Consider the following 26,880-nt stretch of genomic DNA (forward strand, 5'->3'; position numbering starts at 1 on the left):
TATTGATAAAAATTCTTTATATCTATTTCTTACTTCAATAATACAACCATAAAAAAAACTCAAACGAACAGAGACTTGTCAGTCAATCGTAGTATGTAACCCCCTGCTTTACCAGGGCTAAAATGAACAGAGATTTAAAAAAACATTTTTTAAAGAAATATTTCGTTGGAACATTTCCAATCCAAAAACTGGATAAAAGTAATTCTTTTTTTTCTTTAAATACATTTACAAAAGATCATAAATCCATTGAAATGAATAAAAACAAACATTTTGGTCGTTGACAGAGAAAGACATGACCTCTAGTAAGGTCTCACCAGGCACAGCTTAGCTACAGTACAAGGTTACATTATGGTTGCTATGGTTTTGGTTACTCCAGTCTGAGCGACATTGTGCAGTGACACACATTCAAACATGTTGTTAACAAATAACATTCAACACATTGTGTGCCATGGAGTGCTATGGTACATGCAACTCATATGTGCTGTGAGAAGCATTGGAAAAAAACACGATTCCTCACTGAATGTCCCAATCATCATTACATTTCACTGTAGTCCCTTATATGTCACTGGGAATTAGCGTAGATGTCAGTCTCGTCATCAAAGTTATAATTTGCTTCAAAAAACACCAGGAAAATGAATATTCAAAACAATTTACTTTTCTCGTGAGGTCACTTCATGTTAACACAGCTTTCTGCACTTAGATATTCTTGAACATAACATTATAGCATCTGAAAAGGTTAACAACTTCAGAACATGAATCCCAGTTACATCTATTTTTTTTGCCAAATAGAAACACATTGGGTAACTGGTTGTGGACCACTGACAAAGAAGTGTGTGTGGAGGTGGTTCAAAACACATTTAGGAATAAAACTAGCTCTCGATTTGTTATAATGCTGTCTTCGATCTGTTATAATGACACATAGCCAAGTCAAGTGGTGAGGTCCTGAAGGTCAGTGCAATCTCTCATGGCTAAAGAGGGAGGAAATACATGTAATGACCACATTGCCAACTAGTAATGGTATTTCATATAAATAATCAAATGGACATAGCAAAAGAACAGGTCAAGGCTCAGTAAAATTAAACCATAGTTTGTTTGGTGCATTGTAAAATGAGACTATCCAAGAGTGAGCCGTTATTTTGTCAGATTTTCTTAAAAACACTGTGCAAATTCTATTTCTGGAGTCACGTTGTGTGTAACCTGTGGTTATCTGATGATAAAGATGGGGCCTGTTGTACCTCGTGTTGCTGTTGTGGTTGCTGTGGTTTCCCTGAGTCTCTCCCACAGCTGCAGCAGCTGGCCTCCAGCCTGGGGCTCCAACTCCTACACCAGGAAGCAGAGAGGGTGGAGAAGTGAGAAAGGAGAGTGAGATGAGATGAAAACCAAATTAGTTACATTTCAGACATAGAAATATACAGACCATAGATGGAAATTAGCTATTTAGCAATATATTGGTTGTGCATCCTCCCCGACAAATAAACCAGTCATCTCACTTGATGTCTTGCAGGGCATTTTAGTGGGTGTGTTTTGTCAAGATGGTTTAATGAGTCTTCAACTATTGAATCTTGTTTGTGACAATATTGTTCTCTGATAGCGGGATCATCTTGAACCCACATCTTAACAGTAGTCTGAGGTCATTCTGACCATATTAGCTGTGTAACATATCCGTTTGTTCATTTGATTATATTGGTTTTATATTGGTCCTAGTCTTTGGAAATGTTGTGACTGTATTGATGTTAGTCAGGTAACCCACCTGTCCGTCTCTGCTGATCTGCACCTTCTTGTTGTCATTCCAGGGGTTGAGCAGCTGGTGAGTACACTGGAAGGGCAGGCTCTCCTTCCTGGTCCACTCCACACTGAAGACCCCCCCCAGCCCTGTGGAGCCCCAGTCCTGACAGCGCTCCTGTCCAATGACAGACGTCATCCGTGCATAGCCCTGAGGCATGAAATTTACATGTTACAGCCTGCCATTCTCCATTTCCTCTCACTTACACACACACACACACACACACACACACACACACACACACACACACACACACACACACACACACACACACACACACACCTGGAAGTGTCCGGAGCCCTGCACAGAGAAGACCAGGAAGACCAGGCTGCTCTCCAGGAAGGCTCTGTTGAGTTTGAGCTCGTTGCTGGGCGTGGTGGACCAGATGCCTTTCTGCTGGGAGATGTCAATGTTCCTCAGGTTGCTGCTCTTCATGATGAAGTAACGCACCGGTGCAACGCCTGGCCTCGGGGACGGAGACTTGGAGCACTGAGGGAGACATTGAGTTGAGAAACTATGATATATTTAGATTTACACACTGGGATAAAGGACTTTAACCATTGCTGGAGACAAACCTGTAGTAATAATGATATTGGTTATTTGTGTACCTTTCCTGATGAGGTGGGGGAGGGGCTGGGACAGGGGCTGGGGAAGCCGAGTGAAGCCGATTCAGGAGACTTGGGGGTGGAGGAGTGGTCTTCTGTGGGGCGCCTGTAGCCCTTGTCCCTGCTGCCATGGGGGGCTTTGGGGTGCAGGAGGGCCGAGGCAGGGGAGAGTCTGGAGGACCTGGAGGAAGAGGGGAGGGGTGGATGGTCTGAGGGGTTAGAGGACTGGCCTGGAACTGGACATAAATCAGGTTTACAAAAATGTAATTAACAGGTTGATACAGCCTTCGCTAACCTATAAGGCAGGGGTAGGCAACTAGATTCAGCCACGGGCGGATTCTTGTTGGAGCAGATGGTCGGGAAGCCAGAACATAATTATAATAATTTGTACACTGCAAATTGACTACAACTAAGCCCAAAGAGATTGTTATTTTCATTGATTACATTGAGACACGATCGCGTCTTTTTTTTTTTAAATTTATTCGTGGGAATACTAGGGAACAGATTTCCTAAATTAAACAACTTTTTTGCTGAATTCCTTGTGATTTCTTTTTTTGCCGCCCCCCTCCCCCCAAAACAATATATATATATATATATATCTTGCAGGCCAGTTTTGGTCTGCGGGCTGCCTGTTGCCGACCCTTGCTATAAGGCATTGTAATGTAAATACTGAGATAAAACATTTGATCATAGTTGGTCCATTTCCCATACTGACACATCTAAACCCCTCTCACCTGTCTGTGGCTGTGTGTGAGGGGGCGGGGATGAGGGGTTCGTCAGGGAGCTCTGGGATGTCAGGGCTGGCTGTGGGGCCGGAGGTTCTCCTGCTGTTGGCGTTCCTCCAGGAGGAGGTCTGGGGGGGCTCCTCAGAGGACATGGGCCGGGGCCTCTGGCCAATCCCTGTGGGCTGCTGCAGCCCTGCAGTCTGATCCTCAGCCCCCAGCACCTGGAGACAGGATGAGGATGGATGGGTCAGTGACAGGGACAGCTAACAGGCTTGACAGCTAACAGGCTTACAGGCCCATTTACTGTGGTATTTACAGCATTTCTTTCATAATTTAAGCCAGAGTGTAGAACTGACCGACACCAGGGCCCGTATGGTGGCCTCATCCAGCTGGGACCAGGGCTTGGAGGGGGAGCGGATCCTCCTCAGGAACAAACCGTGCCACTTCTGCCTCAGCTGGAACACCAGACCCACCATCTGACAGACAGAAGGATGGGAGGGAGGAAAGTAGTGAGGGAGGAGAGAGTGGGTAATACAGCTGAGAATATAATGAACACTAAATGCAAACTGCAGTTTAAATGAAATACCAAGTTGTATTGCTTGAAGGGCACGTTGAGTATATTAGCAATGCAAAATAACCAACCTTGATCCTCACCTCTTTGTCCAGTTTGAAGTTGAGCCACTCGTCGATCTTCATCTGACCCAGGTTGGCTGTGGAGCGATCCTCAATCTCACTGTCACTGCTCTCATTCACCACGTCATCTACAGCAGGCACATAGGAGGTTAGGTTTCGTTGTTTACAGAATACACATCATCTAGTGACCATACAGGCAGAGAGTGATATCTACAAGTAGGGCTGGGCGTTACAGCCAAAATATAATATCACAAAATTTGTCTCATGTTTGACAGTATTCAACAGTATTTTATGCTTCTGAATAAAAGTTCTAAATATATTAAAGAGTAGTGCTTGACCCTAGGATGGCAACAAATGGATTCTTAGTGGTTTTAAAGGCTTTCTCCAATGATTATTTTATGGACAAAACTGACAGAAAAGTAGTCCAATATGGAGAACTTTCATTTATTTAGCGCTGGATCAACCTATCATTATAGACAATATTGTAAAAATCCACAGGTATTCACGATATACCACCCAACCCTATCTACAAGTCTCTTTGGAGCAGTCATAACACATTGGTTTCCTTACCTTGCATGCTTTGGTTTAGTTTCTCTGGCACTGTTTCCACATGCTAATGTTTTTACATTTGTGGCACAAATCCCATTCAAGTCATGGGACCGCTATTAGCATTTCTCGCACATCATGTCCAAATCATCCGAAAGTACCTAAAATTGATTGTGAAGCTCAACAAAGTCACTTATAGATGTTTTCAACATGATGCGTGAAAAATGCTAAAATCGGTCCCCTTACTTAAAACCTCTACGGGATCGGTGTCCCCCCTGCAGGTCGGTTGAGTTAAGTAGGCCATTGTGAATAGCATGAGGTTGTAAGTAACACATTTTTCCCCCAGGACATAGACATATCTGATATGGGCAGAACGCTTAAATTCTTGTTAATCTACCTACACTGCCCAATTTACAGTAGCTATTACAGTGAAAGAATGCCATGCTATTGTTTAAGGAGAGTGCACAATTATGAACTTGAAAATGTATAAATAAACCAAATGGGCACATTTGGGCAGTCTTGATACAACATTTTGAACAGATATGCAATGGTTCATTGGATTAGTGTAAAACTTCGCACACACTGCTGCCATCTAGTGGCCAAAATCTAAATTGCGCCTGGGCTGGAATAATACATTATGGCCTTTCTCTTGTATTTCAAAGATGATACCAAACGCATGTTTTTTTCTTTGTATTATCTTTTACCAGATCTAATGTGTTATATTATCCTACACTAATTTCACATTTCCACAGACTTCAAAGTGTTTCCTTTCAAATGGTATAAAGAATATGCATATCCTTGCTTCAGGGTTTGAGCTACAGGCAGTTAGATTTGGGTATGTCATTTTTCGCAATTTATTTAAAAAAAAGGGTCAGATCCTTAAGAGGTTTTTGGGATTTCACATTAGCATGTGAAAACAGTGCCAGGGAAACGAAACCAAAGCATGGATTACTGTCATACCTTGTCCATAGACCGCTTACAGGGTAAGGAAAGCAATATATTATTTTGCAATATGGATAAACTATCCCTTTAAGTGTATTACAAATACAGGCAAAACTTGAGTAACTCAATTCTTAAATTTAGTTAAATTAAAATATTATACACAACGTGTAGTAAAGGATGTTTCCTTCAGTTAGATAACCCTACCTTTCTGAACAGCAGGTTCTTGTAGGGCTGTGCTGGGCAGTTTGGCACAGCCCCCGAAGATGGCTATGGTTATGGGTGAGACCACAGAGCAGCAGCGGATGCTAGCTATCCTATGGGCTCGCGTCATCTCGTCATAGATCAACCAATCGGTGGGCAGGGACTGGACGGCTGCCACCTGACCATTGGCTGGGGGGATCTACGAGATGAAGGAACAAGTACAAACATGTTTTTAGTTTGTTGCTTTGAGTCAGGGTTGGTTTGGGTTTATAGGGTTTGAGTATATACAGTGGGGCAAAAAAGTATTTAGTCAGCCACCAATTGTGCAAGTTCTCCCACTTAAAAAGATGAGAGGCCTGTAATTTTCATCATAGGTACACTTCAACTATGACAGACAAAATGAGAAAAAAAATCCAGAAAATCACATTGTAGGATTTTTTATGAATTTATTTGCAAATTATGGTGGAAAATAAGTATTTGGTCAATAACAAAAGTTTCTCTCAATACTTTGTTATATACCCTTTGTTGGCAATGACAGAGGTCAAACGTTTTCTGTAAGTCGTCACAAGGTTTTCACACACTGTTGCTGGTATTTTGGCCCATTCCTCCATGCAGATCTCCTCTAGAGCAGTGATGTTTTGGGGCTGTTGCTGGGCAACACGGACTTTCAACTCCCTCCAACGATTTTCTATGGGGTTGAGATCTGGAGACAGGCTAGGCCACTCCAGGACCTTGAAATGCTTCTTACGAAGCCACTCCTTCGTTGCCCGGGCGGTGTGTTTGGGATCATTGTCATGCTGAAAGACCCAGCCACGTTTCATCTTCAATGCCCTTGCTGATGGTAGGCTTTGTTACTTTGGTCCCAGCTCTCTGTAGGTCATTCACTAGGTCCCCCCGTGTGGTTCTGGGATTTTTGCTCACCGTTCTTGTGATCATTTTGACCCCACGGGGTGAGATCTTGCGTGGAGCCCCACATCGAGGGAGATTATCAGTGGTTTTGTATGTCTTCCATTTCCTAATAATTGCTCCCACAGTTGATTTCTTCAAACCAAGCTGCTTACCTATTGCAGATTCAGTCTTCCCAGCCTGGTGCAGGTCTACAATTTTGTTTCTGGTGTCCTTTGACAGCTCTTTGGTCTTGGCCATAGTGGAGTTTGGAGTGTGACTGTTTGAGGTTGTGGACATGTGTCTTTTATACTGATAACAAGTTCAAACAGGTGCCATTAATACAGGTAACGAGTGGAGGACAGAGGAGCCTCTTAAAGAAGAAGTTACAGGTCTGTGAGAGGCAGAAATCTTGCTTGTTTGTAGGTGACCAAATACTTACTTTCCACCATAATTTGCAAATAAATTCATAAAAAATCCTACAATGTGATTTTCTGGATTTTTTTTTCTCATTTTGTCTGTCATAGTTGAAGTGTACCTATGATGAAAATTACAGGCCTCTCTCATCTTTTTAAGTGGGAGAACTTGCACAATTGGTGGCTGACTAAAAAACTTTTTTGCCCCACTGTATGGTTTGGACTAAATGTAAGCATACAGTAAAAAAAAAAAAGATGAAGACAGGAAGCACCTACTGTATTTAAGAAAACTGCACTAAACAGGGTTCACTGAAGAAGACCCTTTGCTCCACTAGGAGTTAAATAAGAAGTCAGTCAAGTAAGTGAAGAGAGGATGTGCGCTAGCTACCTTCTTGTGGGGCTGTGGCTGGCTGAGGATGGAGGTGGGGTGGAAGCGGACCCTCTTCTCCTTGGCCCCAGACAGAGAACAGCTCTCACGGTCCACATGGATCAGGTTGGGGTACATTCCGGCCACCAGGGCTGCCTTCACCACTGACCAGTTCTCAGAGTTCAGGTTCACGTCACGGATGTCCCCGCCGCCCCGTGCCCGCACAAAGCCTGGTGGTGGAATACACAATGGAAAATATTCCTCTTTCTGAAAAATGTTCTGTGAGGGTGCTGTCCTTCGAGGGAGCAGTGGTGGTGCTGTGTGTGAGAGAGTGTAAGGGGGAGGTGGGAGGGACAAAGAAAATTCCACAGGATATGAGTCGCAGTGGTGCTGTGTGTGGGGGTGGGGGGGGACACAGGACATGGTGTGCACCAAGACATGTGGATGACTCACAAGGCTATTCATTTCACAGAGGGTCAGTTGGAGGTTGTGTGGGCTTCAGGAAAGCATTAGTCTTTATCCAACACCACTTACAGTCAAATTAATACATTCAGTATACAAACAACCTTGGTCCACCATGCTCCACCTGAGCCCTTAGAACCACTGTATTACTGAGAAGGAGAGCATACAACAAGATAGATAAGGCTGACCTATGGCTCGGAGCTGTCCTAGCAGCTGGGTCCTCATTCCTATGATGATCTCCATGGTAGCCTGGGACAGGAAGTTCTTCTCACAGAAGGACCTTTCCCAGCCATCGGTGCGGGCCTTCTGCCAAGCCTACAACACAGCAGGAGAGATGTAATTAGGAACATGTCGCTTGGACAGTGTTTTTTTCATTACGATTTGGGCAGTCAAATCAAGCTAATAACAAATGAAACATTTAGCTCTAAACATCTCAACAGCAATTTGACAGTTTTTTGATTAAACCCCAAATTCCCACCGTTACCTGGAAGGCTCGGAGCAGGGCCATATGGTCGCTGAAGGTCCCTGCAGTAAAGCGCTTCCGGCACAGCATGGATGCCCTCTTCTGGGAGGCCTGGGAGGGCAGCACAAAGGGGTCGCGATGGGCCAGCGTGCAGGCGATGGTCAAGATGGGGTCTAGGCACTTCAGCACCACGGCACACAGCACCATCTTGCCCAGGTGGGGCTCCACAGGCAGGTCAGCCAGGTGGTAGCCCAGCTCCGTCAGGTCCTCCCACGGGTCCATGGCATCTATGGTCTATGGATTGGGGATCAATTTAATGGTTAGTGTTGTGTTCTATCTATGGTCATTATGTAGAGTCACAGTGCCAAGAACTGATGCCCTCCACCTCAATAACAAAAATAGTCAATGATAAAGGACAGAAGATAAAATATTATTCAGGTCATGATTGGTTCAAAACAAAAAATATATTTTACCTTGAGCATCTGCACCGCGTTTTTTACAATGAGGATGGGAGGTGGTTCAGGTGCTTTGGACAGGAATTCAGCGATGGAACAGGTGATTGGGGCCAACAGCTTGGTGTGGAGACAGAGTTCCTGAAAGAGAGAGAGAAATGGGAGGAGTTAACTACCACAATCAACACTGCCTTATGAGTGTGTGAGGGGTATGCTTGCATGCAAGGGTTTATAATAACTTTATCTGTATAAAGTATGCTTCATACATTCTGCTTGAAGTGTGTGTACCTGCAGGGGCATCCTCAGTAGCTGGGGCACCTGGTACTCCAGCATGTTGTTAAAGCGGAGATGACTGAAGAGGTGGAAGCAGATCCCTGGTCGGCAACGTCCAGCTCTGTCAAACAACACAGGAATCATTCATAAGAGGGCTTAAGACATTATGAGGCTTCATAATAGATGATACTCCCTTATGATATGTCTATAGAGTGCCTCTGTGGTAGGGCTCAGATGTACACTGTGCCTCACCTGCCCTTCCTCTGCAGAGAGCTGGCCTTGGAGATCCACACCATCTTCAACATGGTCACATGGTTCAGGGCATCAAAGGACTTCTGTGATAGTGAAACAAATCACGTATCAGATTTGCTATTCTGCCACGGAGGCGTGCCGTACTCTGCCACGGAGGCGTGCCGTACTCTGCCACGGAGGCGTGCCGTACTCTGCCACGGAGGCGTGCCGTACTCTGCCACGGAGGCGTGCCGTACTCTGCCACGGAGGCGTGCCGTACTCTGCCACGGAGGCGTGCCGTACTCTGCCACGGAGGCGTGCCGTACTCTGCCACGGAGGCGTGCAGACGTAAGCCACGGAGGCGTGCCGACGTAAGCCACGGAGGCGTGCCGACGTAAGCCACGGAGGCGTGCCGACGTAAGCCACGGAGGCGTGCCGACGTAAGCCACGGAGGCGTGCCGACGTAAGCCACGGAGGCGTGCCGACGTAAGCCACGGAGGCGTGCCGACGTAAGCCACGGAGGCGTGCCGACGTAAGCCACGGAGGTGTGCCGACGTAAGCCACTCCTCAGTAAAAGGCACATGACAGCCCGCTTGGAGTTTGCCAAAAGGCACCTAAAAAACGGTAAGACTGATGAATCCAAGATTGAACTCCTTGGTCTGACTGCCAAGCCTCACCTCTGGAGGAAATCTGGCACCATGCTGTGGGGATGTTTTTCAGTGGCAGGGACTGGGAGACTAGTCAGGATCGAGGCAAAGATGAACGGAGCAAAGTACAGAGAGAGATCCTTGATGAAAACCTGCTCCAGAGCGCTCAGGACCTCAGACTGGTGTGAAGGTTCACTGTCCAACAGGACAATGACCCTAAGCACACAGCCAAGACAACGCAGGAGTGGCTTCGGGATCTGAATGTCCTTGAGTGGCCCAGCCAGAGCCCGGACTTAAACCCGATCGAAAAGAATGGGAGAAACTCCCCAAATACAGGTGTGCCATCTTGTAGAGTCATACCCAAGAAGAATCGAGGCTGTAATCGCTGCCAAAGGTGCTTCAACAAAGTACTGAGTAAAAGGTCTGAATACCGATGTAAACGGGATATTTCCTTTTTTTTTTATACATCTAAAATCCGTTTTTTGCTTTGTCATTATGGGGTATTGTGTGTAAATTGATGAGGGAAAAAATAAATAATATACATTTTAGAATAAGGCTGTAACCTAACAAAATGTGGAAAAAGTCAAGGGGTCTGAATACTTCCCGAAGGCATTGTATATACACCACCAGCACACAATGATGAGACCGGAGCTTCGAGTCACTTATTGTTGTGCAGCATGCCCCAGGTAATCTAATTACAGTATGGAATTCAACTAAAATGTTTGCCAGCTAGATTTCTTATAACTATTAAGTTAAACTGTCTCAAATGTGATAAACGTACTGCAGTTGGGCATTTGGTTTGCTAGTTGGCCCGGGTGATGTACTGGGCCATACGCACTACCCTCTGTAGTGCCTTGCGGTCGGAGGCCAAGAAGTTGCCATACCAGGCAGTGATGCAACCCGTCAGGATGCTCTAGATGGTGCAACAGTAGAATCTTTTGAGGATCTGAGGACCCATGCCAAATCTTTGGGGGAATAGGTTTTGTCGTGCCCGCTTCACAACTGTCTTGGTGTGCTTGGACCATGTCAGTTTGTTGGCGATGTGGACGCCAAGGAACTTGAAGCTCTCAACCTGTTCCACTACAGCCCTGTCGATGATAACGGGGACGTACTCGCTCCTACTTTTCCTGTAGTCCACAATCATCTCTTTTGTCTTGATCACGTTGAGGGAGAGGTTGTTGTCCTTGAACCACACGTTCAGTTCTCTGACCTCCTCCCTATAGGCTGTCTCCCCTCCAAACCTAGCCATTCAGCCCCTACCCAGAAAGGCATGCGCTGTCGCAATCTTCGCTCTCCCACTACTCTCTCCTCATCAATCCTATCATCTCTCCCTTCTGCTAAATACGTCTCGCTCTTGTCCTTCCCTCCTCTTTACCTTCTGTTCCACTGTATCCGCTGCTAAAGCCACTTTATATCACTCTAAATGTCAAGCTTCTGCCTCTAACCCCAGGAAACTCTTTTCCAAGTTCTCCTCCCTCGTTATTCCTCCACCCCCTCTCAGCGGACGACTTTGTCAACCACTGTGAAAAGGTTGACGACATTCGCTCAGCCTATTGAGTCCACTGGTCCCACAGAACTACCCTACGCCTTAACCTCTTTCTCCACTCTCTCTCCAGAATAAATCCTGCGACTAGTGAGGTCAGACCACCCGACAACCTGCCCGTTTGACCCCATCCCCTCCTCCAGACCATCTCTGGAGACCTTCTCCCATTCCTCATCAACTCATCCCTGACGACTGGCTGCGTCCTCTCGGACTTCAAAATGGCCAATCGCTCCCCTCTTCAAGAGAGCAACCCTCGAGCCCTCTAAAATCAAACTACAGACTCCCTTTTTTTTCTTTCCAAAACACATTCGCTATCAGAACAATTTTCTTGACCCTAACCAGTCAAGCTTCAAGACTGGTGACTCAACCGAGACTACTCTTCTCTGTGTCACGGAGGCTCGCCGCACTGCCAAAGCTGACTGTCTCTCCTCTGTCCCATCCTCCTAGATCTATCCGCTGTCTTCGACACGTGAACCATCCAATCCTCTTCGCCATCCATCTCAGGGCGTCTAAAGGCTCTGCACACTTTTGGATTGTATCCTACCTAGCAGGCCGCTCCTACCAGGTGACGTGGAGAGGATGTATCTGCACCACATACTCTCACTACTGGTGTCCCCCAGGGCTCGGTTCTAGGCCCTCTCCTCTTCATACACCAAGTCAATCGGTTCCGTCCTGTCCTCACATGGTCTCTCTCCAAGCTCTTCTCTTTCCTGGCACTCCAATGGTGGAACCAGCTTCCCCCTGAAACTAGGACAGCAGAGTCTCTGCCCATCTTTGGAAAACATCTGAAACCATACCTCTTCAAAAGAGCATCTTAAATAATGCCACCCCCCCCTCGCAAAAATGTACTTACTAGGACTGTAAAATGTGGTTGGCCCATCTAGCTATCTTAAGATGAAAGCACTAACTAAGTCACTCTGGATATGAGTGTCTGCTAAATGACAAATGTCAATGTAAAATGTGTGCAGTAGACTTGTTTTCACACCTCTTTTACTTTTCCTGCGTCAATGACAAATACGACATCGTTGACAGTGATACTTGTCTCTGCGATGTTAGTGGAGAGAATCTGAGGAAGAGAGGAAAATACTTAATTTCTGAACAAGAAGCTGGGGTTGAATGGCATTTTGGTTTACAGGGGCAATCAGCAGTTGCAACAAAAAAATGTATACATATAAATTATTGATATTTACCATTGATTCTTTGAGAATATAACTTATGTGCTTGAGCTTAGTTCAAGTCTCGTACCCCATCAGAACCCAAAATATAAGCTTGTTTTACTGTGTTTGTAAACAAACACTATATAGCTTCAAAACATGATTAAAACTACAATTTTGATATCATAACTATGAATTTGAGAGTGGTTACATTTCTCTCGCCCCATCCCTCAGTTTTTTACAGAAACAGGGGCGGGGGGTACGCTTTGTTATTGTTTCTACTGCTGACTGTCGCTTTAAGGAACACTTTGGACCCAAGTGGTCAAACTGATCTTTGGTGTGTTAGCCAGCACAGTAGACGTAAAAATACACTCACTATTTTCCGGACTCCAGCTGGAGTGTTCCTCAGCACTTTCTTCTGATCCGAGGTCTGCATGTTGGAGTGGAGTGTAAAGACCTGGTACCTATGGAGAAACAACACACATATCTGAGGTTCTAGATGTGGTTCAAACAGGACAAATAAACAAAAAAACTCTTCATTGTCTCCTCCAAATAATCCATATTTCTTGTATAAATAGGTCTATTTGGCCATTTTTGTAAATCTAGTGAGGTTTACTAATCTGACTTGCAAATGTGTTGGGTGTAAATCAACATTTGGGTTGCATAAGCAGGAACATGGAGTAACAGCATGAAAAAAAACAAAAAAAAAACAGATTGATGTACAGAATAATTGACATAAATAGACAAGAGCTATGTTGAAATACCGATGGCCCAATTATGAACTATGTTGAGAGTGACACATTGCTCTTGCCAGTCATTTAACTGACGGTACCTTTGAGAGTGGTCTGTGAATCTTTTATCGTCGTACAGGATACGGTCCCTCAGACCCACTATCTCATCGTATCCAGGGAGGAAGATCAAAACCGCACCTGACATGGATAATATTTAAATTAAACTTGTCATTCTATACAAGCAAGGAAAATTGGCACTGACACTTTGTATCAAACATTTTGAAAAGTAAAAAAATACAAGACATCCAGTAGTGACTAGACAAGAGAATCTCTCACCGTCTTCTGAGCTGGTGCAAATGTTGTGCAGCAGGTGGATGATGAGGTCCAGGTCCACCCTCTCATCGTCAAAGCTGTGGTGGTATTCCTTGAGCAGCTCCTGGTCCTCCGGGCTCATCTCTGTGGTGGCAGCCTGCACCAGGGACCACTCGTCCAGCTTCCCCGCCTCCAGGGATGAGCTACCAAGGAAATGAGGCTTTCTGTTATCATCCTCCACAAACAATGCCTGGGTTTCCATGTGGTCATTCATAATAATGATAAATGGTGCTCTTACAGGTAGGATTCTAGTAGGTCCACCACTTCTGCCTGCTGGAAGTGCTTGGCCCAGTCCAGCGCAGTCCTGAAACAAACCAAATACTGATCAAGATTTAAGACTTAGTAATGGTTTATAGAGTAACTAAAAATAGGATGTATTTATACAGTTATTTAATAAACCCGTACCAGCCATTGGAGGCCTTGATTCTGACGCTGGCTCCCATACTCAAAAGCTGCTCAATATGACTGAGGAAGCCACGACCTGCTGCCACCATGAGTGGAGTGGCGCTCGTTTCACTGTGCATGTAGTCCACTGAGGAGCAGAAGGGGAGGAGGACATATCTGGCTGATAAGTATTGAAAATATTACTCTCAAAAATATAGATTTTTGATAACATTGGTGTCATTATTTTTTACACAAATAAGACACTATATGAACAAAAGCATGTGGACAACCCTTCAAATCAGTTGCTGACAGGTGTATAAAATCAAGCACAAAGCCATGCAATCTCCACAGACAAACATTGCCAGTAGAATGGGATTACTGAGGAGCTCAGTGACTTTCAACGTAGCATTGTCATAGGATCCCACTTTTCCAACAAGTCAATTCGTCAAATTTCCCCAGTCAACTGTAAGTACTGTTATTGCGAAGTGGAAACGTCTAGGAGCAACAACGGCTCAGCCGTGAAGTGGTAGGCCACACAAACTCACAGAACGGGAACGCCGAGTGCTGAAGCACTTAAAAATCGTCTGTCCTCTTTTGCAACACTCACTACTGAGTTCTAAACTGCCTCTGGAAGCAATGTCGGCACAAGAACTGTTCGTCAGGAGCTTCATGAAATGGGTTTCCATGGCCAAGCAGCCACACGCAAGCCTAAGATCACCAAGCACAATGCCAAGCGTTGGCTGGTGTAAAGCTCGCCCGCCATTGGACTCTGGAGCAGTGGAAACGTGTTCTCTAGAGTGATGAATCACGCTTCACCAATCTGGGTTTGGCGGATGCCAGGAGAACGCTACCTGCCCCAATGCATAGTGCCAACTGTAAAGTTTGGTGGTGGAATAATGGTCTGGGGCTGTTTTTCATGGTTCGGGCTAGGTTTCTAAGTTCTAATGAAGGGAAATCTTAATGCTACCAGCATACAATGACATTCTTGATGATAAAACTTTGTGGCCACATTTTGGGAAACAACCTTTCCTGTTTCAGCATGACAATGCCTTCGTGCACAAAGCCAGGTCCATACAGAAATGGTTTGTCGAGATCGGTGAGGAAGAACTTGACTGGCCTGCACAGAGCCCTGACCACATTCCCATCGAACTCCTTGGGATGAATTGGAACGCCGACTAATGCTCGTTGCTGAATGGAAGCAAGTCCCAAAGCAATGTTCCAACATCTAGTGGAAAGCCTTCCCAGAAGAGTGGAGGCTGTTGTAGCAGCAAAATGCCAACGATTTTGGAATGAGATGTTCGACAAGCCGGTGTCCACATACTTTTGGTAATGTAGTGTAGATACAAGAATAAACTGTGGCACAAAATTAAAGATGCACACAAAACCCAGCTTACCGCTGACGTTCTCACTCAGGATGAGATTGAAGAGCTGGACGAAGGCGTCAGCGTCCTGGTTGAGGAAGATGTCTGAGATGCAGGCATCCATCTCCTTCAGCAGCCACGGGTCCAATGATGCCACATCTTTCTCATTCTGGAACAAGACATCTTGTATCAAACTAATAGCAAACCCAGTGCCACTTTTAGTAAGAACCAGCAAATATACCCTCTGTGACGTTGGTGAAGTAAAGAGTGAATAATCAGAAAATAAGTAGTGGTATCACTTTGATGCATCCTGAGTAAATACTGAAAATAACTGAAGCAACTGGGAGAAAATAACATCAAAATCATTAAGGATGTAATGATTCACCAATAAACATTTGAACCGGGGACCAATCCCGAAGATATGAGTGCATCGGTCTGCGGTACCCCTAACAGATCCAAAATGTAGCATACATCGGTCAGGAAATCGATTTAAATGTTACGAATCGCTGGTTCACTAAATGTATTTTCTCAAAATTACTTTCTACCTTCCAAAAATACCTCATCTTTTGTGACAACTGGGTTCTCTACTTTAGTGTCAAAGCAAGCATGTAATTGTGTTGACAGTCATTGATCTACAAGTCATTTAATAATTTTGAATGCTTAACAACCCGAGGCAATATCAGTTGTGTGCAGCTTTGCGCGTTGACCAAGGAGAGGTAGGCTTTGCTGACCAGACCGCTTGCGTGCCTGTGCCATTGCGCGCATGTTGATTTTGTCCACCCACACCAGACGCGATCAGGACACGCAGGTTGAAATATCAAAACGAACTCTGAACCAACTATATTAATTTGGGGACAGGTCGAAAAGCATTAAACATGTATGCCAATTTAGCTAGCTAGCTTGCTGTTGCTAGCTAAATTTGTCCTGGGATATAAACATCAGCTTGTTATTTTACCTGAAATGCACAAGGTCCTCTACTCTGACAATTAATCCACAGATAAAAGGGTAAAAGTTTGTTTCTAGTAATCTGTCCTCCTTGAGGCTTCTTATTCTTCTTTGAACTTTATATGGCAGTTGGCAACCAACTTTAAAAAGCATTACCACTACCAGCTGAACTGGAGTGTGGACCTCAGTTCATCTTTCAAATCACCCACGTGGGTATATGCTCCTAAAAACAAATGAGGAGATAGGAGAGGCGGGACTTGCAGCACCTGGCTACGCAGACGCTCGTTGACGCGAGCGAGCAGTGTGGGTGCAATGATTGAATAACATGTGTACATTTATTTTGCGACACGAGCAGCATGTTATTCCTTATCTGGCACATCTGCGAGTCACCTTGGGAAAATGGCTTGCGCAATATTATGCTTTATTAGTTGAGTGACAACGAATGTAATTTTCTAGGTTATTTTTAGCAGATGGTCTATACATTTTATCTGGCAATACATGATCAGGGCTTACATTAAAATGTATTTTGATTGTTCAGGTTAACCAACAGCAATAGTTGGTAAGTAGTTTTATTTGAAATCTTCAATACATAGTCATTTTTAGATATACAAGGTAAAGTTGATAATTTCATAACAAGGACAAGAAGAAAGGATAAGACAAACTCACTCACTCTGTCATGGCTAGAAGGGATACAACTTTAGTCAAATGAAATCATAAAAGTATAATTTTTTGGGGCATTTTAGCTAACCCTAACCCTTTTTCTAACCTTAACATAATTATCCTAACCTGCTGCGTATGTTCTCCTAACCCGCAAAGAAAAGTCAAATTTGACATAAGATGTATCACATCTAGCCAAAACGAGCTCACTCCTGAGTCGTCAAAACCCCTCAAACTCAACTCTGGACCTCAAAGCTTCAACTTGGATAATAGCTTTAAAGCACACAGTACAGCTGTCTAACAAGCTCAGAGAGGTGCAGCACATGAGCTCCATTCAGCAGCAGATTTTACATTTAGAACGGAAAATGAATGTGTTTACGCAACAAATGTTAGTGCATTGAATTGTAACACATGGATTCGTTCCTCTAATCAAACCGAATAGTTTGAAACTTAAATTTATCGTTCCTGTATCGTATCAGAGCCCATGTATCTAGATACGCATCGAATTGTCTTGAAAGGGAAAGACACACATCTCTAGAAAACATAGATATCGAGAAATGAGAATGGCCCATATCCACTTGTTCTCACCAGCTGGGTGAAAACACTGTCCCCTCCGTCGTCCAGCAGGTCATTCTCCTGAAGGACACAGGAGGCCGAGGTGGTCTTCTCCCTCTGGGGCTCCTGGCGGAAGCCGCCCTCACGCACCTTACACCACTCTGTCAAAGACGTCTGTTGCTTTTCCTCTGCCAGGGACGACACACACATACACTCATTCATTCTGGGAGACACTGGACATCAAAGTGGAAATCAAAGAAACAATGAACGACCAATGGTTGGTAGTTACCCCTCTGGATCTCCTTTTTGTATTTCCTCATGTCTTTGTTTGAATAGCCTGTTGTCCTCAAGATGTCTTCCAGGAAAAGTTGCTTCACCTCAAATGGTCTTCCTTTGACTAGATAAAAGCAAACATTCATAATTTCTCATTTTTATTAATTTCACTTAACAAATCAGTGCTGGCAGGACCAGTCAAGACAAGTACTAGCCCCTTCCATACAGAGGTCTTCCCCTGCAATTACCTGGCTTTTGCAGGTAATGGTTTCACTGGTGAATCCCTGTCCCAATTTCAAATGAATAGATTAAGTGATTCTGTCGTGATTTCTGCACTCGCGTCTCTGTAGGTGGTCTATCCAAACACATTGAGATGACTTACTGTGGATGACAGGACAGGAGCCAAAGTAGCGGAGGAACAGGTCCACGTCCAGGGCAGCACTAGACAGGATGAGCTTCAGATTAGGCATCGTCTGGAGCATGTCCCTCATCTTGGTCAGCAGGAAGTCACTCAGACCATCCCGCTCGTGAACCTCATCCTGATTGGATAAGAGGTTGGAAGTACAGGCAAAAGGATTCCGTCATTGACAAGATTTCACGCACCAGACCCAGAGATTTTTTATAATTAACCCAAGATCGACCACCGCCTGTCGTTTCCAATGGGAGCAAATTAATTATAGTGGGTAGAACAAGCAAGGAGGTGGGCAGAGCCAAGCACAAACTAGAGAGATCTTATTAGCGTGTTCTAGCATGCGTTTTCATATTTCTGTTAGGGAACACCTACTCTGTGAAGTGCGTGTGTGCAATAGCTAAATTTGCCCTTGGACTCCTAAACAATATCATTTTTTGAAACTTTGGCAAAGAGTAAAGTCTACAAAACTTTGTCCATTCTGTTCATAACAGATTTTAGTTTTGGAAACAGAAAACTATATTCATCAAAATGTTTCATTGATGACAAAATTTGCTTAATGTCGGCCAAAATCCATCTCGCTCCATCTTCACACTGGACTTCCTCATCAGCATATTTGGTGGTGAGAGGAAATGCCAACCAGATGCTTCAGATTTATACATCCGATGAAACATCTGGCTCAATGTTCTATCTGTGGCAGACCTGACAAGTTTTAATAATTTTTACGAGTACCACCTCAGCACAGCGGTGTGCGTGTTACACCCACACTGCTCAAATCGTAGGCATTTTTTTGTTGTTGCCTAATAATGATGTTAATAATGATATGGGTACTTGGTACTACAAGACCATGGTACTTGCCTACGGTGCAGCAAGAGGTACTGCCCCTCCCTACCTTCAGGTTATGCTCAAACCCTACAGCCCAACCTGAGTACTCTGTTCTGCCACCTCTGGTTTCTTGGCCCTCCTACCCCTTTGGGAACGCAGCTCCCGTTCAGCCGAGTCCAAGCTCTTCTCTACCCTGGCACCCCAATGGTGGAACCATTTTGAAAAACCTGTAACTGCAATTATAGCCAAAACAGAAGTCTTGTATCTGATCGTAAAGAAAATTGAGGTGGTCTGTAAAGATTATAGTTTCAAGTTTTAGTGTCACTTGCACAAATACAGTGAATTTCCTTTCCTACAAGCTCTAAATAATATTTAATAGGTGTCTTTATGTGGATAGAAAATGTAAACTGGCTTAATTCTGCTTGGGGAGAAAATGCTTAATTCAATTACTGGATGCAATGTAGTAGTCTAGCTTACTGTAGGCTATTTGGAATATGAAACAACTGGACTAGGCCTGTATGAGCTTGTTTCAGATGTCCATTCCTGACCTCATCCATCTAGTCGGGTCTGACTACTCGGCTACCATAAATTCAGCATGCCTTGTTGTCATTGGTAAACTGACTACTATCACATCATTAGCAGCCTACTGTTGACAGACAGCTATATGAAGAGGAGATCAAGAACAGATTTATAAACATAGCCATACTAATCTTTAACAGTCTAACATAACTTCCTGTGGAGGATGGTATTAGCGGAATAGCTCTGTCTGCCATGTCAGTTTCCATCCACATAGCGAAGTGCACTGAACTACCACAACACGACAAATGTTACCTTGCTCGTCAATGTGCGTGCGCCTACTACGGTTGTGGAGATCAAAGGATGTGCGGGCAAGAAAGTGTCCTCGCTTAATTTACTAAACGATGTAGCTAACTACCTTCAACGAAATGTGCTTAACTAACACTGAAAAAGGGTAGGAAAAGAATGGAGAACGAACTGTTTGCCAAATACATTTTCCAAAATTGTATTTGGCAAACAGTTTGTTCTCCATTTTTTCCTACCCTTTTTCCTCACACAACAGATGCATCAACAGACAAAGAGGAGAGCTGCCATCCAGCTCCAGGGAGGAAAATAAACTCAGCAAAAAAAGAAACATCCCTTTTCAGTCTTTCAAAGATAATTTGTAAAAATCCAAATAACTTCACAGATCTTCATTGCAAAGGGTTTAAACACTGTTTCCCATGCCTGGTCAATGAAACCTAAACAATTAATGAACATGCACCTGTGGAAGGGTTGTTAAGACACTAACAGCTTACAGACGGTAGGCAATTAAGGTCACAGTTATGAAAACTTAGGACACTAAAGAGGCCTTTCTACTGACTCTGAAAAACACCAAAAGAAAGATGCCCAGGGTCCCTGCTCATCTGCGTGAACGTGTCTTAGGCATGCTGCAAGGAGGCATGAGGACTGCAGATGTGGCCAGGGCAATAAATTGCAATGTCCGTACTGTGAGATGCCTAAGACAGCACTACAGGGAGACAGGACGGACAGCTGATCGTCCTCGCATTGGCAGACCACGTGTAACAACACCTGCACAGGATCGGTACATCCGAACATCACACCTGCGGGACAGGTACAGGATAGCAACAACAACTGCCCGGGTTACACCAGGAACGCACAATCCCTCCATCAGTGCTCAGACTGTCCGCAATAGGCTGAGAGAAGCTAGACTGAGGGCTTGTAGGCCTGTTGTAAGGCAGGTCCTCACCAGACATCACCGGCAACAACGTCGCCTATGGGCACAAACCCACCGTCGCTGGACCAGACACGACTGGCAAAAAGTGCTCTTCACTGACGAGTCGCGGTTTTGTCTCACCAGTGGTGATGGCCGGATTCGCGTTTATCGTCGAAGGAATGAGCGTTACACCGAGGCCTGTATTCTGGAGCGGGATCGATTTGGAGGTGGAGGGTCCGGCATGGTCCGGGGCGGTGTGTCACAGCATCATCGGACTGAGCTTGTTGTCATTGCAGGCAATCTCAACGCTGTGCGTTACAGGGAAGACATCCTCCTCCCTCATGTGGTACCCTTCCTGCAGGCTCATCCTGACATGACCCTCCAGCATGACAATGCCACCAGCCATACTGCTCGTTCTGTGCGTGATTTCCTGCAAGACAGGAATGTCAGTGTTCTACCATGGCCAGCGAAGAGCCCGGATCTCAATCCCATTGAGCACATCTGGGACCTGTTGGATCGGAGGGTGAGGGCTAGGGCCATTCCCCACAGAAATGCCCGGGCACTTGCAGGTGCCTTGGTGGAAGAGTGGGGTAACATCTCACAGTAAGAACTGGCAAATCTGGTGCAGTCCATGAGGAGGAGATGCACTGCAGTACTTAATGCAGCTGGTGGCCACACAAGATACTGACTGTTACTTTTGATTTTGACCCCCCCTTTGTTCAGGGACACATTATTCAATTTCTGTTAGTCACATGTCTGTGGAACTTGTTCAGTTTATGTCTCAGTTGTTGAATCTTGTTATGTTCATACAAATATTTACACATGTTAAGTTTGCTGAAAATTGGGTACTTGACAGTGCAGTTGACAGTGAGAGGACGTTTCTTTTTTTGCTGAGTTTAGTACTACAACTATGGCGGCGGGCCAGAGCGGAGAGCTAGAGATTTCTTCTCCTTGCCCAAGTCATCTGATAGGCTCAGATCCGGGTTGTGTCAAATACCACAATGTGCCAACTAGAAGCTTATTTTTGCCTATTTTTGGGTAGTCTTTCATACCAGTGTACTTTGACCTCAAATTGCGTGCATGGTAGGTAAAATGCATGCAGGTTGACAGGTCTGCATACAGTCAAGGCAGTGAACGATAACAAAAGGGCAACAATAACTTGACCTCACCACAATGACGTGAGTAACAGTGGACATTGTGGTGTCTCCGGCCATCAGTGTTCTCAGCAGGACTCCACTTGTGCAGAAGGTCAGCAGCGTCTTAGGAGAAACTCTAAAGGGTCAACCAGAGTCATTAATTTCCTCACAGTAACTCAGCCAAAGTAGACAGAGTCAGTGCCTCCCTCACTCCAACTCTTTGCTCCTACCTGCTCTCCAGGCGGATCTGGTAGCCAATGGTCTGACCGATGCTCTCCCCTCTCTCCGCAGCAACCCGCTCTGCCACAGCGATGGCTGCCAGACGCCGGGGCTGTGTGCAGAAGATCCGACAGGGGATCCCATTTCGGCTGCAGTCGTCCAGGAGGAACTGTGGGATCTGGAATGGCAAAACACTTCCCATTTAGTTTCTAGATGATCAGGAACTCTATTTACAAATGTAATACCTTATCATATCAATGCAATGCCTTTGTAGGCCATACAGTGCCTTCAGAAAATATTCACACTTCACTTTTCCCAAATGCTGTTGAGTTACAGCCTGAATTAAAATGTGATTAAATTTCGATTTTGTGTCCACTGACCTACACACAATACCCCATAATGTCAGCAGAATTACATTTTTAGAAAATGTTACAAATTAATTACGAACGAAAGGCTGAAATGTCTCGAGTCAATAAGTATTCAATCCCTTTGTTATGGCAAGGTAAGTTAAGCAGTAAAAATGTGCTTAACAAGTCAGAGTGAGTCCATGCAACTTATGTGCAATAGTGTTAAACATTATTTTTGAAAGACTACCTCAACTCTGCACCCCATACATACAGATAACTATAAGGTCCCTCAGTCAAACAGTGAATTTCAAACACATTCAACCACAAAGACCAGAGAGATTTTCCAATGTCTCACAAAGAAGGGCACCTATTGGTAGATGGTTAAAAATAAATACAAAGCAGACATTGAATATCCCTTTGAGCATGGTGAAAATATTAATTGCCTCCCGAGTGGCGCAGTGGTCTAAGACACTGTGCCACTAGAGATTCTTGGTTTGAGTCCAGGCTCCGTCGCAGCTGGCTGCGACCGGGAGACCCATGGGGAGCCACACAATTGACCCAGCGTCGTTAGGGGAGTGTTTGGCCGGCAGGGATGTCCTTGTCCCATCGCACACTAGTGATTCCTGTGGTGGGCCAGGCACAGTACACGCTGACACGGTCGCCAGGTGTACAGTGTTTCCGCCGACACATTGGTGCGGCTGGCTTCCGTGTTAAGTGGGCATTGTTTCAAGAAGCAGTGTGGCTTGGATGGGTTGTGTTTCGGAGGACGCACGGTTCTCGACCTTCGCCTCTCCAGAGTCCGTATGGGAGTTGCAGCGATGGGACAAGACCATAACTACCAATTGGATACCACGAAATTGGGGAGAAGAGGTAAAATAATATATAAATACTTTTTTTATATTACACTTTGTATGGTGTATCAATACACCCAATCACCACATAGATACAGGCTTCCTTCCTAACTCAGTTGCCGGAGTGGAAGAAAACCGCTCAGGGACTTCACTATGGAGGCCAATGGTGACATTAAAACAGTTACAGAGTTTAATGACTGAGAACAGATCAACAACATTGTAGGTACTCCACAATGCTAATCTAAATGACGGAGTGAAAAGAAGGAAGCCTGTACAGAATACAAATAAATATATATAAATATAAAATATATAAATATATATAATATACACTGGAGTTGCTTACCAAGACAATATTGAATGCTTGAAAATCTCTGACAAGACTTGAAAATGTCTGTCTAGTAATGATCAGCAAGCAACTTGACAGAGTATGAAGAATTGTTTAAATAATAAAATGTTCAAATATTGTCTGGTTTGTACTTTCTCATTAAGACTCACAGCTGTAATCGCTGTGAAAGGTGGTTCTAACATGTATTGACTCAGGGCTGTGCCCATTATTCTTTTGAAAATTCTTCAAGCTCTGTCAAATTAGTTGTTGATCATTGCTAGACAACCATTTTCAGGTCTTGCCATAGATTTAAGTCAAAACTCAGCCAATCAGGAACATTCACAAACTTCTTGGTAAGCAACTCCATTGGCCTTGTGTTTTAGGTTATTGTTATTTTGTAAGGTGAATTTATCTTGCAGTGTCTGGTAGAAAGTAGACAACCAGGTTTTCCTCTAAGATTTTGACTGTGTATAACTCCATTCTGTTGTTTTTTTATCCTGAAAAACTCCCCAGTCCTTAACGATTACAAGCATACCCGTAACATGATACAGGAATCACTATGCTTGAAAATATATTGAGTGGTGCTCAGCAATGTGTTGTATTGGATTTGTCCCAAACATAACACTTTGTATTCAGGACAAAAAGTGAACTGCTTTGTTAAATCTTTTTGCTGTATTACTTTAGTGCCTTGTTGCAAACAGGATGCATGTTTTGGAATATTTTTTATTCTGTTCAGGCTTCCTTCTGTCTCAATTAGGTTAGTATTGAGAAGTACCTATAATTTCCTCCGTTTTTTCCTGTCACAGCGTTTAAACTCAGTAAATGTTTAAAGACATTATTGGCCTCATGGTGAAATCCCTGAGCGGTTTCCTTCCTCTCCGGCAATTGAGTTAAGAAGGACGCCTGTATCTTTGTAGTGACTGGGTGTATTGATACACCATCCAAAGTGTAATTAATAACTTCGTCATGATCAAAAGAACATTTAATGTCAGTTATAATTATTTTTACCCATCTACCCATCTACAAAAACCTTGGTCTTTGAGGTTGAATCGGTTTGAAATTCACTGCTCGACTGAGGGGACCTTACAGATAATTGTAATCATGTTAAACACTATTATTGCACACAGAATGAGTCCATGCAACTGATGGTGACTTATTAAGCACATTTCTACTCCTGAACAAATGTTTGCTTACCATAACAAAGAGGTTGAATACTTATTGACTAAAGACATTTCAGCTTTTCATTTGTTATTAATTTGTTTAAAAAAATTCCAAACATAATTCCACTTTAACATTATGAGGTATTGTGTGGAGGCCAGTGACACAAAATCTGAATCAATTTTAAATTCAGACAACAAAATGTTGAAAAAGTCAAGTGGCGTGAATTCTTTATGGCACTTTATGTGGACAGTGATGTAAAATGTTTCTCCCCCTCACCTGTGTAGTTTTCCCCGAGCCGGTCTCCCCCACCACTAGGACAACACGGTTGTCTTTGATGACCTGGACGATCTCCTCCTGGCGCTCGTACACAGGAAGCGAGCGGCGGAAGAAGTCCAGTTCAGATGGGCCCCTCTTCTGGGGCACCTGTGGAATGCCGTTGTTGAGCCGCCCACTGGTCCTGTTCTTGTCACGGCTGCTCTCTGGTGGAGAAAAAAAAGAGGAGCAGAGTAATGTTAAAACTTTGAATTGTCAACACATTATTTTAACAGATAGATAACTTATTCATTCATCAGTACATTGTTATTAAAAACAAAGGTTGACAAGGTCTCCCATTGACATCAATGCATTATTAACCCTGAAATATAACTGCCACTTACCAGCCTCAATGGCCACAGACAGGCCCCTCTCAGTGCGAGGCAGTAGGTCTGTGCGCTCCTTGTTGGTGATGGGGAACCTCTGCAGCAGGCTCCGCACCGCGTGCTTGGAATTGTGGGAAAGGTTGAAAGTCATGATGGACTGGGCAGTCTCTGAGCCATCCTTCTTTCTGATAGTGAGGGTCCGGCTTGATCCTTTTCTGAAAATGAATGAATTAAGGATTTTAGACTTGAAGCACAGCACACTTTAGTAAACCTGATGGATGCTTTTAGGGAGTTACATTTCCAGTACAATATTGAGGGATACACAAACTTTTCTATTCAAGTACCGCTTTTAAAACAGGAGTATCCATGGTTGACCTAAGACTACAGGCTCTGACACCTGATGTGAAGTTGTATCGCTTACCCTCTGCTTTTAGAGATATATCCAAGGGACTGTGCAAAGCGATGGATGAAGGCTCTCTCAGTACTAGACAGGGAGGAAGGAAACTCCATTTCTGTAAAATCAAAAAGAACTAATGTAGTATACTACATCACATAATCCAAATGTCTCCATGAAGCACCACTTCATCACATGAGTAGAATTAACATTTTATGTTACCTTTTTGCTCACTGTACTGAAACCTCTCAAGGGAGATGTTGACAGCAATCTTAACTTCTTCGTCGATGCGTATGTCTTTCAGCCCTTTGCCCCTGGGCCCCCCACCACCAGAGTGTTTTGATTTTCCCATGGCAGGCTTGGGTGAGGCATTACTAGGACGTGACATGATGCACTGTAGAACACAAGTGTTAATAAGATGTAGCTAGCTAATAAGCAACCAACCTGCAATCTCCCTAGATGACGGTCACATTTTAGTTACTTGGACTAGCTAGCTAGAGACAAAAAGATTGAGCTACTATGCAAGTGGCCAGATGCTGACAAAGATTCACTGTTAGCTACTTCTGACTGACTCTCCTCTACCTAACGTTAGTTATTCATAAATCCGGACATAACTTAGTTAGCTAGCCATAGCTTTCACCAGAGGCTGAGCTTCTGTGACTGACAGTGTGAGCCATGCATTACTTTTAGCAAATCTTTGAGTAAAAATCGAACTAATGACATGTGTTGATTTTGTTAGCCACCTTAACTAACTCGTTAGTAACTCAGAAACATGGCTAGCTAGCTATTATCTGCAAGCAAAAAACTAATGTTAGCTGTCTAGTTACCTAACCCAGTAACGTTACTGGTAGCTAGCTATCGTTAGCCAGGTTGCTAGCTAGCGGAATTAAGCTAGCTAACGTTAACTAGTTAGCATAGCTACAGAGACATAGCAAACGTGTCATTGAACTTTATCCATCCTTGAGTTAATTATACATGCATGTCATAGATACAATGTTTCACATATAGCTAGGTAACGTTTTAACTAGCTAATACCGATGTCAGATCCCGCTCGTGCGCCTCTGTTCGTCTGATCCAGCAGTTTGTAAACGCTGACCGACTTCATGAGATTCAGATAAATCACCACTAGAGGTGCATGATCAGAGATACTTTAGAAGAGATGGAAAACACCATTGGAATCGTATTGATGTCCATTATGTGCGCTGCACATCGCGTGGAGCATTCTGGGCGAATCAGG

At 44.2% G+C, this 26,880-nt stretch overlaps 1 protein-coding gene across 1 annotated transcript; it reads right to left on the reverse strand.

Moving 5' to 3' along the window:
- LOC139552333 (3'-5' RNA helicase YTHDC2-like) lies at nt 1-26,817 on the reverse strand. The gene is made up of 32 exons (XM_071363959.1): nt 26,679-26,817; nt 25,866-26,037; nt 25,671-25,761; nt 25,268-25,464; nt 24,888-25,090; nt 21,939-22,105; nt 21,742-21,844; nt 17,989-18,145; nt 17,623-17,730; nt 17,367-17,521; nt 15,210-15,345; nt 13,837-13,963; nt 13,670-13,735; nt 13,396-13,574; nt 13,161-13,257; nt 12,705-12,792; nt 12,160-12,240; nt 9,006-9,088; nt 8,769-8,874; nt 8,502-8,621; nt 8,050-8,322; nt 7,754-7,880; nt 7,125-7,333; nt 5,439-5,634; nt 3,768-3,874; nt 3,470-3,589; nt 3,123-3,334; nt 2,392-2,569; nt 2,066-2,272; nt 1,751-1,933; nt 1,236-1,320; nt 1-968 (listed from the first exon to the last, which is right to left on the reverse strand). Exons 2-32 carry the CDS (start codon nt 26,029-26,031, stop codon nt 928-930), a joined length of 4,368 nt encoding a protein of 1,455 aa, XP_071220060.1. The 5' UTR covers nt 26,032-26,037; nt 26,679-26,817; the 3' UTR covers nt 1-927.
- Between the last annotated feature and the right edge of the window lie 63 nt (nt 26,818-26,880).

This window comes from Salvelinus alpinus, chromosome 24, assembly GCF_045679555.1.
Source record: "Salvelinus alpinus chromosome 24, SLU_Salpinus.1, whole genome shotgun sequence".
NCBI lineage: Eukaryota > Metazoa > Chordata > Actinopteri > Salmoniformes > Salmonidae > Salvelinus > Salvelinus alpinus.

Excerpts from the sequence above, each read along its gene's own strand:
- LOC139552333 (XM_071363959.1), bottom strand. The coding sequence starts at position 26,031 with ATGTCACGTCCTAGTAATGCCTCACCCAAGCCTGCCATGGGAAAATCA. Across the intron at positions 8,875-9,005 it reads TCTCTGCAGAGGAAGGGCAG|AGCTGGACGTTGCCGACCAG; the intron begins GTGAGGCACAGT and ends GTTGTTTGACAG. Across the intron at positions 7,334-7,753 it reads AGGACAGCTCCGAGCCATAG|GCTTTGTGCGGGCACGGGGC; the intron begins GTCAGCCTTATC and ends TTCCACCACCAG.